The 11,231-nt window shown below is 37.6% G+C and overlaps 1 protein-coding gene across 1 annotated transcript; it reads left to right on the top strand.

Annotated features, from left to right (window-relative positions):
* LOC143283969 (uncharacterized) lies at nucleotides 1-4,074 on the top strand. The gene is made up of 3 exons (XM_076590449.1): nucleotides 1-30; nucleotides 685-942; nucleotides 3,530-4,074. The coding sequence occupies exons 1-3, from the start codon at nucleotides 7-9 to the stop codon at nucleotides 3,926-3,928; spliced, it is 681 nt and encodes a 226-aa protein (XP_076446564.1). The 5' UTR covers nucleotides 1-6; the 3' UTR covers nucleotides 3,929-4,074.
* Nucleotides 4,075-11,231: the final 7,157 nt, after the last annotated feature.

Consider the following 11,231-nt stretch of genomic DNA (forward strand, 5'->3'; position numbering starts at 1 on the left):
TTCAAAATGGCTGCCGTACTAAGAAGCGAGGTGAGGTGAAAGTCACGTTTGAACAACCATGAATAACTGTTGTCTAATCATCCTATGCAAGATTTATATTTATCCAGAACAACATTTTCTTACACAACATTATTTTTGCATTAACTTAGTAGAATAGTACACGTGCAAAGCTTGTTATGCCTGCATTTATGTGTCTATTTTGTGTACTTTTGATTTTATCTTGTATGTCATTTTATGTTGAGGATGTAACGCGCACACACACACACACACACACACACACACACACACACACACAAAATGCTTATTAGCGTCGAAGGTAAAAAATTCTTTTCTCAGTGTGTGTGTGTGTCTCTCTCTCTCCCTCACTCCTCACTCACGCAGACACACGCACACACACACACACACACACACACACACACACACACATTCTGTTTCAAGAAACACATTTGTAATTCAGATGGTTGGCAAATTTGAAAAAGGTTAGTTCTTAGAGGCTTTTTAAACTGAACTGGGGAATGGCATGATAGACTGAGAATTTGTTCTACAATACTGGGCCAAGATCGGGGAAAGAGTGTTGATATTGTATGTGTTGTTGTTTTTCTTCAAAGGATTGTTAATACTACAGTTATGACAATATGTCATATGATTTCTTAATGTATCATTGTGAACTGTGGATTGTTGCAGTTTTCACACTTGTTGCGTTTGACAGCAACACAACAGCCTGTGTTTGTACGATGGAAGAAGAAGCCCCCAGAGTGGCGTGACCCTGCTGATCTGTCCTGGGCAGCACCACTTCTGGAGAAGATGAAGCAGCAGCAGCAGCAGAAAAGTATGGAGCAGCCACCTGCCATGCTACACATGGTGTCCCGTGTGAGAAGTACTTATGGTCGACCTCACTGGGAGAAAAAAACCCTGAAATCTTTGGGTCTTGATAAAGTCAAGGTATTTTGATACTGTGTGTGTAGGTGTATGTGTGTGTAGGTGTGTGTTATTTGCATTGTTTTTTCGTTTGAATAATCACCTTGAGGATTATTTAAAAGAAAATGGTTCTTTTAAGTAAGACTTAAGTCTTTCTCCTACAGAAGATATATATACTTTCAAAATATTTCAATCTTTGATGTGTAATCAGGTAATACACTTGTATAATTTTTGTTTTAGAAAGAAAGAAGAGATTAAAAATAGAGAAAAATGTCGGACTGTTCATTTATGTGTTATGTTGAATAAAATGTATTGTGTCTTATCATTATTTGTCACAACAGATTTATCTGAGTGAAATTTGGGTTGATCTCCCCAGGGAGAACATGTTGCTACATGCAGTGCCATCCTTTATTTTTCTGCCTGCAGTTCTGTTTGTTTTTTTGCCAGGGACAACCCCTTTGTTGAAGTGGGTTTTTTTATGTGTGCACAGTGCATGTTACACAAAGGACCTGTTTATCATCTCAGCCGACTGGCTAGCATCCAGACCACCATTCAGGGTCTAGTAGAAGGGTAGAAATAACTGGCAAGTGTGGGAGTTCACCCCATGCACTCAGATTCTCTCCCTTCATTGCCAATAGGTCACCACTCCACTGTTTCTGTACCTCTTTCTGTAAAACGATAAAGATAAGACCACTCTTACTGAACCTCTTTCTGTAAAATGATAAAGATAAGACACAGACTGAGTGTAAAAGTTGTTTCTTTATGGTGATAAGAAATTGAGAGGAAATTTCAAATAATTGTTTTTGAAATTTCATACAGATTTGAGTTGAAACAGTTATTTTGATAAATGTAAGAAAACAAATAAGCATGCAGTCTTATGCATGCACAACTCCTTATTAACTTCTTTAGCTTTTCTTTCTTCTACTGATATTCCTGACTTTTTTAATTCTCTTGATCAGATTCATGGTTGTCGTTTTAGTTGCTTTAATTTAGTAAGTTACATTTGTTTCTGGTCACATCAGTGTTTGTTTTGTGGATGGGAGTTGTTGGATGCAAACAGGCACTCATGCTTGTGTGTGTGTGTGTATGTGTGTGTGTGTGTTGTCTGTGTGTCTGTATGGTTGATTTTAACAGTTATTTTCTCAGTTACTGCAGATGGTATAGGAACGAAACTAAGCAGTGTGGTAATTATGAGTTAAACCAGTTTGATCATCCACTTCTGTGTTCATTATGAATTGACAAGCAGAATCAGTGGTCAGAGTTCAGGAACATCACTCGCACACACACACACACACACACACACACACACACACACACACACACACATGTAAAAAAGCAATTGTTGCTTAATCAATTTACCATCATGAAATAAAATCTTATCTTGACTTGACTTGACTTCACACACACACACACACACACACACACAAAAGCACATACACACGTGAAATTGTTTAAATGTGTGTGTGTGGAGTTGTGTGTGTGTGTGTGTGTGTGTGTGTGTGTGTGTGGATGTTTATTGTTCTTGTAGCTGTTGTAGTGTTGTTGACTGCAGCAAAAGAAATGTTTACTGTTCAAGCATACATGCTTATGTGCTCACTTTCACACTATTCTGGATCAGAGATACCCAGAAACATTCAGCAATCTCACTGATACACACACACACACTATACTCACACAGGCATGCATGCACATATACACATACACACACACACACACACACACAAACACATGTGTCACACACACAGAGGTTAGCACACACACCCATTCCTAAAATCCGTTCTTCCTGCCTGCACACACAAATTTATACACACACTAATCACAGGGTATGTAATGCACAGCCTGTTTTGAATTGCACATTTACACTGTTCAGTGCTTGCACTCAGATTCTGAAATAATGTACATTGGGGAATTGTCCGTGGCTCTGGCAAAAAATGGGATGTTCAACTTCAAGGCAAGGTTGGAACAAATTCGTCTTGTTTGCATCATTGTAACTGTAAGTGACAGCGGTTCATTCTAGGGATTTGTGTCAACAATCACAAGTATTGTTCTCCTTCCATCAATTTAACATCTTTTTCACTTTTGTGATATCAGATGTGTAATTTGTGTGAGTGTGCGTGTGTGCGTGCTTGCATACTCATGTATGCATGTGTGTGTACATTCTAGAAAAAAGGGAGTATACAAAAACAGTTGTCAAAATCTTCAGTTTTTGCAGATTTATTGTGACACTTTGGAGGGACACAGTAGGAGTGTTTTGCTTCAGGGGAGGATATACACCTGGCTCTGCAACCAAATGATATTTATGGTCAGTAGGAAGCTTAATATGTGATGCTCCACAGTTGCTGAATCAGAGGATTTGCTTCTGAGCACCACCAAAGTGACTCAGCAGCAGTGCAGTCCTCCTGATGTGTGGTCTCAGTCATGGTGTCCTAACATTGACACAATAATAGGTCTCTCCCTGTGTGTGGCACTGGGACTGTGACAGAACTAAGCTGAACTGTGTCAATAGAACCAGGCTTGTTAACTTTCTGATAACATTTTCCAAGGCAGGGGGTCTTCAGCTGTATTCATCTATTGCAGAAGTACGAACCAGTGGTGTATTAATCTGTTGCAGAAGTACGAACCGGTGGTTCATAAGAACACCCCTCAGGTCAACAAGAAGCTGGAGTCAGTGAAACATCTGGTCAAAATTGTACCTGTCACATTTCCACATGGCCTGCCATCGGATGAGTCTGATTTCCACCACTGCCTCCTGCACGCCGACGGGCAGCTGGAAGTGAAGAAGACTCTGCATCCTCTAGAAAAGTGTGTCACAGAGGGGGAAGAGGACAAAAAAAAGCTGTGGGAAATGGATGAGGAGACCGTGGAAAAAGTCACCAGGAAAGTGCTGAATGACTTCAGTCTCAGTCGCGAGTATTTCCCTGCCAAGTACGTGTACAAGTACAACCAGGACGGGAAGGAGCATCGCTACACAGGCAACCACAATATCGGAGGAGACCGGGACTGGTACTAGTGTTGTCAGTTGTGAGTGGAGAAGGGGGGTTGGGATGGAGGGGGCTTTCATTTTACTGTAAAAGTTCATGATGTACTGGTGTGTATGAAATCACATGTAACAGAGATGCTTCATTGTGGAAGACCGAATGACTGTTTAAAGAAATCTCCAGTGGAGTGTTTGTGTGTGTGTGTGTGTGTGAGTGAGCGAGTGTGTGTGTGTGTGTGTGTGTGTGTTGTAACACATGCAAACACTCTTTCAGCCTCATGTTTTCATTTTTACAAACACTTGCAGACGATTCTTCAGGCTCTTACATTTGTTTTTGTTTTTTTATTACACGAAAGCAATTTCTACAGCCAAAAGTTTCAAAAAATAAGCCATTTTATTCTGTCTTGCAGTTGCATTGCCATGAGACGTGTCAAAACAAACATAGTGATTCAGGTTCCTGAAAAAAAATGAGATTTTACAGTATGAGGAAAATGTGGAATTATGCATGTCTATGAATGTAACAATATCATACTTTTCTGGTTAGGATCTTCTAAACAACTGCATATAACTGGTATTCATAGTATTTTATGATTTCAAGTAACAAACGCAAATGTCATGCAGTAACACCATTTACTCAGTCTCTGTCATATGCACTCATTCTGACACAGCATACAAGCCTTCTGCTCTGTTTTTAATGCTGCAAAGTTGTGAAAATTTCATGAAGATTGTTCTTAAGGATCAACTGAGCAGGTAACAGGTATTTTAAATTGAGCTTTTGGACAAGCAACACCCAGCCTTTTGAACGCAAGCCAGTGCTGGAAACTGCCACTGCAAATTTCTCTGCACAGGATTAGGGCTGCTCTCCCTGGGGAGAGCATATGATCAGTGCAGCACCTTTCCCTTCTACTGTCAACATGTACATTTGTTTTGTTCCCTCCCTAGGGACGGCCAATCTTGTGATGAGTTCTTTCATGTGTGTAAGCTGCACTCAGTTTCAGTAGCTCAAGGAGGCGTCACTGCGTTCGGACAAAACCATATACGCTACACCACATCTACCAAGCAGTTGCCTGACCAGCAGCGTAACCCAACACGCTTAGTCAGGCCTTGAGAAAAAGAAAAAGAAAAAAAAGTGAATAAATAATAGATAAGCTTACATAAATAAATAATAATTATAATACAGAAAAAGGTAGTAGTAATAATAATAATTACTTATTACTACTGCACTCAGAAACTCAGTATCAATATCTCTAGCACCTTTCTTTTTGACCCTCAGCTTTACATGGAAAGAGAACAGGGACTGGGTCCACATCAAGAGATCCCTGAATACTGCATTCTAAACCTGCAGAATGAGGGCATTGCCAGTGAAAGAGTGGCCTGAAAAGGCTAGATCTTTCACCTATGCTTGCTAAAGTCCAGTATGTTGTGCTGTACTAGTTGACTGGGGAGTGAGGGATTGCAGATATATTCCACAGGAACCAGAGGTTTTCCTCCCTTGACAGACGGTCTGGATGCTACTGTTTCAGACATGACAGCTCACACAACAGAACTGTGGCAGAACCTACATTTACGATCATCCACTTTGACGGGAAAACAAATATGCAGATCGGAAAAGACAGGGAAAAAAGTGGTGCTCCTCCACTGCCATTGGACGATGCCCAAATATGAGAAATCTGTTGCAACATGTTGTAACAAAATACAGTTGTTACAATTTATATAGCTCAACACAGGAACAAATCATTGTGCCTTACAAACATTTATGATGATTGCCCCTTTCCTCTCACTCTCAGCTCTTTAAAATTGACAAGGAATTTTATGACTACTGCTAAACAAGTTACTGTGATTGTTCAGATATTCTACTGATTGAATGATAATGACAATGGATTTCATTAGAAAACTCTTATTAATAAAACGCACAAGAGACTACAAATCAATCAGTCAAAGTGTCTACAAAATTCTCTGAAAAAAGGTATGTTGAAATTTTTTGTTGTGTGCTGTGTAGTTTCTTTTTTTTTGAAATTGAAACTACACAGCACACAACAAAAAATATGAAAAAAAAAAGAAACTAGACAACACACAACTACTGCATTTCCAAACCAGATGTTACAAAAAAAAAGTGAATCTACATTTATTAAATAACATTAACACACAGAGCTCAGTAACATGGACAATTTGTTTTCAAGATATATACTATCTTTTCAGATCTGTCCACCTCTCAGAAGCTTCAACTTTCATTTCCATTCACTAACTGTTCATAAACATACATATGTCATCTGCTTGAAATAATTGATACAAATGAAGAAATTAAAGAAAACTACAACTGCCATATAAAATCAAGCACCCATGGAGAGAAAAGAAAACAACCAAGAAGTAAACTAAAAGTGAAGGGTGGTAGGCCAAAACCAATGAAATGTTATGCAAAAAAATGTTTGGTATTGGAAAGAAAACAAAACATTGACAGGTCACTGAGTTAATGGAGACTGTGGTAAGGGGGCAGGTAGTAGCATGATATGTGTAACCTGAGGAGCACTAGCTTCTTTCAATCTTGTATAATTTTTCAATTACTGAGTGTGCATTAACACACAAATCAACAAGAATATACTTTCAACATGAATGAGAGTTGTATACTCGCTGTTTGGCTTTTTTTTTCTTTTTTTTTAAATTGTGTCAAACAAGTACAAGCTTTTGGTAGAAGCTGAAGGGAAAGTGAAAAGCATCATGAAAATTATATATATATATATGTGTGTGTATCTCAGATGCTACACCCACCATTATAAAGGTAAAAAGACACGCACACAAAAATTTCAAAAGGCGAAATATTTCATGTCACTTTTTTTCTTCTTCTTTTTTTTTTTTTGTCAGACAAGGAAAGGGAATGGGTATTCACCGGCTGAACAGTTACAAGTTGAAATATTTTAGTATGTAGAAACTCCTGTTGCATTATTTGGTGATGTTAAAACCTCTCAAATATCCTTTTCCATCAAAGATATTAATACTTCAGTCATCAATGTTTACAGAAGTGACTGGGGGGTGATGGGGATTGCTTTCCCCTATGATTTGACAAAATAAAACTAGAATGGATTCCAACTGTGGTTTGACAAAATATTTCATTTCTACTTCTTCCAAACAAGAATTCCATTCCACCACAATTATTCATACTTGGAATATGAGAGAAAGAAATTAGGGGAAACAATCCTCCGTGCTTATAAAGTATAATAATGTATGAATTTCACCATGAAACACCACGGCCGTTTCACAAAAATACATGACTTGGAGTATTCCGGTATACTAACAGTTTCTATGTTGTTTTGGCAATGTAAAAAAAAAAACCCCAGAAAACTTAATCTTTGTTTCATTAAGTTTTGGTTTAAAGACAGGCATTTCGGTTAACAAGCCCCTAGATCCCAGACGCAAAGTTTTCAGTAAAATTACAAATATCAGTCACTCCCAATTATGATGATTACACTTTTTTGGGTGTCTGTATTCCAAACAATGAGAGAAACATTTCCAACATACATCTCTCCTCTACATTTCTTACCACTATTGATGGTGTTTCCATCTGGAATGTAAGACACAGCCAGATAAAGAGTCAGAAAAAGTCCAGCAAAGAACACCATCCGTGCTTAAATAAAGTGACTTTCCTGGATGTTTGCTTGCTTTGTATTTCCAAGGGAAGTCTCCTACTTGTAATATCAACGACAAACTAAATCACTGATCACTTCAGACAAAAACAAGATTGAGTAAATCATGTTGCAAAGAACAGTTCTTTCAACATTTGATTTACTTTTATCCAGCTTGTTCAATTTATCAATTCATTTATTAAAAAAAAACAAAAAAAAAACATCTGTTTCTGGAAAAAGAAAATGTCTTCCTTAAATATAACAAAAAACATTCTTAATATAATTTAAGGGAGATGATATCCAAAACATGTAGTGCAATGACAAAATGATTATATTCAAATAATGTAAAAAAAAAAAAAAAAAATTAAAAAAGGGGGTGGGGAGATGGGGGGTGGGGAGATGGGGGGTGGGTGGGGGGTAAACCAAAGAAAAAAAAAGAAGGAATTCCTCAATCGAGTTCTGATCATCTTTATATGGGAACAAAATACTAAACTTCTCTTAAGGCAGACATAATATTTTGTATTAAATAAAAAAAGGTAAACACAATATTGAACACAACTGTGCAACTGCAGTTAACATATTTGCAAGCATGTGTACATCATGTGCTTGCATTTCTGCATGTTTACTGTAAGAGCAGGTATGTGCGTGGGTATATGCACAAAAATGTCTGTGCTCTTGCTGCAATGTTGTATTGAAGTTGAACACCGTAAGTCATCCATATCAAATTTCCTTCCAAACAGGATAACAGTATGTATGCATGTGGACATATGCAAAAAATGTCTCTGTGCTCTCATTGCTAGTCTATATTGAAGCTGAACACCAACTTGGTAATTCCCTTCAAGCTGAATGAAGATAAACTGTTCACAATGTTCAAAAATGTAAAGCCAAATTATACAAAAGCACCACACAAAAAACTACTGAGTACATAGGACTAGTTCAATCACCGCATACAAGCAAATAGCCAAACTGTAGCACACAACAGGGGGAGGGGGGGGGATATATATATATGTATAATATATATATATATTTTTTTTTCTTTTCAAAATATAGGTCTGACAGGAAAACCCCTTGTACTACAAAATCAGAAAAGCCTTCTAAAGTTCCTTCCATACACTGCCACTGTGTCTCAACTGCAATGACCAACCATACATGCTAAACTCTCCATACTTTGGAACTGATTCAACAAGTGTTTACATCAATATGTACATTGGATCTGTAAAAATACATATCATGAATGCTAAATACAGCATTCTGTTGAAAGACGTTTCACATGACAAATTTGCATGAAAGCACAGTGTGTCACGCACCCATAGTAAACCTCTGCTCCAGTGTCTTCTCTAAGATGATCCCCAAACCAGGGATTCTTACGGTCTGTAACACGGGTCAGTAAGGACAGGCACAACACCCCCCACACCTCCCAGATCACTTAAGTCATCATCCATTCTGGGTCAAGATGTGTCAAGAAGCTGGGTTTGTCACACATATCTGAAAGTAATGAGGCCTTGGATTATCATTCATTTTTGTGTTGATCGATCAGAACATAAACATACTGTGTCTATTCTGCACAGATGAGATTCATTAAAGAATTTCTGTTAGAGCTTTGGATCAATCATGACATATTTCAAAATCCCCTTGTTTTGTTCCTATTTGAGCAATCGGCACACACATTTCAAAATGGAAAGATTCTGCGATATGGAAAAACAGGACAACAATCACAGAGCAAATGAACAGAAAGAACAGTGATGATAAAATAGAAAAAAAACAACGAAAAAAGGCGACTCCATCTTCGACACTAAAATTCCCAATTCTGTCTTAGGAACATGTATGGAAGACAAGAATACAGCTACCTCCAGGGAACATATCTCACTTGGACCTGACTGCTTCAAACATACTTCTGTCAAGCATTTTGAAGAGAGGCTGTTGCTGGCTTTTGTTTGTGTATTGTTAGCCGTTTTGAAGATGGTTATTTGCTCACTTGTGATTGAAACAAGACACCAAAGTCAAAGAGCCACCATCATCAGTTTAACGAGTTCTGGCAGCAGAGCCACCATCATCAGTTTAACGAGTTCTGGCAACAGAGCCACCATCATCAGTTTAACTAGTTCTGGCAACAGAGCCACCATCATCAGTTTAACTAGTTCTGGCAACAGAGCCACCATCATCAGTTTAACTAGTTCTGGCAACAGAGCCACCATCATCAGTTTAACAAGTTCTGGCAACAGAGCCACCATCTTCAGTTTAACAAGTTCTGGCAACAGCACTGCAAAAAAAGCAAAGCATCTGGTGGAACCCATGACAAGTGGACATGAGTGATGAAGGTGATACGCAAGAGCAGTTAATTGTGTGTGGATGTGTAACCCTTCATACTGTATATTTGTGGAACTTTTACTTCAAAAAGACAAGTTCCTTTCTTAACAGTAAAGGTAAAATGCAGCATCTTTTTTTAAGTGCTGGGAAAAAGATCTCTTTTATAAAAGTCCTTGGGAGAGAAAATTTTATTCATGCAAGTCCTGAGAAGTAAATCACATTTCAAAAAAGAAACAGAGGTTACATTCTCCTTCAGTTTATGTGCAGAGCGCACACCGCTTTCCTTTCACACAAACTGACATCAAAAAGAAAGAAACAGTTTCATACAGCTGTTAACCATACCACTGTTGATCTTTCAATTTAGTACAGCCGTTAACCACATCACTGCTGATATTTTAAAACAAACATTACAAAAAATAATACAGAATGAAAGGAAAATGTCCTGACAAAAGACAACTGTTTTCTGTGGCAAAACAAAAACTACTCTGCATACACTACTGTGTGGTTATGACCAAAGTAATACAATGTTACCATTCTGTTATGATACAGACCTGGTTTTCAGAGCACGTTATGTTACCAATCACACCAATAACATATGATAATCCATCAAACTGAAACATCAAGGCATGACTGATATGCGGATCATGTTGACAGCATCTTCAAAAACAAAAACAACTTAAAACCAGAAACATCCACAAATAATCTTTACTACTGACACAGTCACAATTCCAATGAGCAAGATTTTGTGCCACTTTCAGAAAAAAAAGAATTTTTTAACATTTTTATTAAACCCATATCACTCCTACAGTCCCAGCCACATCATTTAAATAATTATGCAACATACCTTGGTGATACAAAGATGGAAACTGAACAAAACAATACAAAGAAAAAAGTATTATCCAGAGGGTCAGAGCATTCATTTTTTGGCATACGTCTGTAACAACTGTGTAACAGACAATACTGGAAGTCTGTACAACCCAACTTCTGTCCACAGTTCAGATTAATCTGACAAGGCACACGCCACAACACCTTTAACAACTGACAAATTTAACTATCATTGTCCAGGTGTCTATGGAAACCACGCCAGTGCTGGACACTTGTTTATAATGCATCATCATATTAAAGAACAAGATCACAATTAGCAAAAATGAATTCTAATAAAGATAGAAATAGGTAGTGCTAGAGGGGGTCAGCTATTCTGCTTTTATTACTTTAGGATAATATAAAGTAAAAAAAAAAAAAAAAATCACTATTCTGCTTTTATTACTTTAGGATAATATAAAGTTTTAAAAAAATCACAGTTAAAAAGGGTCAAACCACCAAACACTCTGCATGATACAGACAACCAGTTCTCCATAAACAGTACATAACATCAACCAAGCAAATATATATATATATATATATATATATAT

This window comes from Babylonia areolata, chromosome 7 (assembly GCF_041734735.1).
Source record: "Babylonia areolata isolate BAREFJ2019XMU chromosome 7, ASM4173473v1, whole genome shotgun sequence".
Lineage (NCBI taxonomy): Eukaryota > Metazoa > Mollusca > Gastropoda > Neogastropoda > Buccinidae > Babylonia > Babylonia areolata.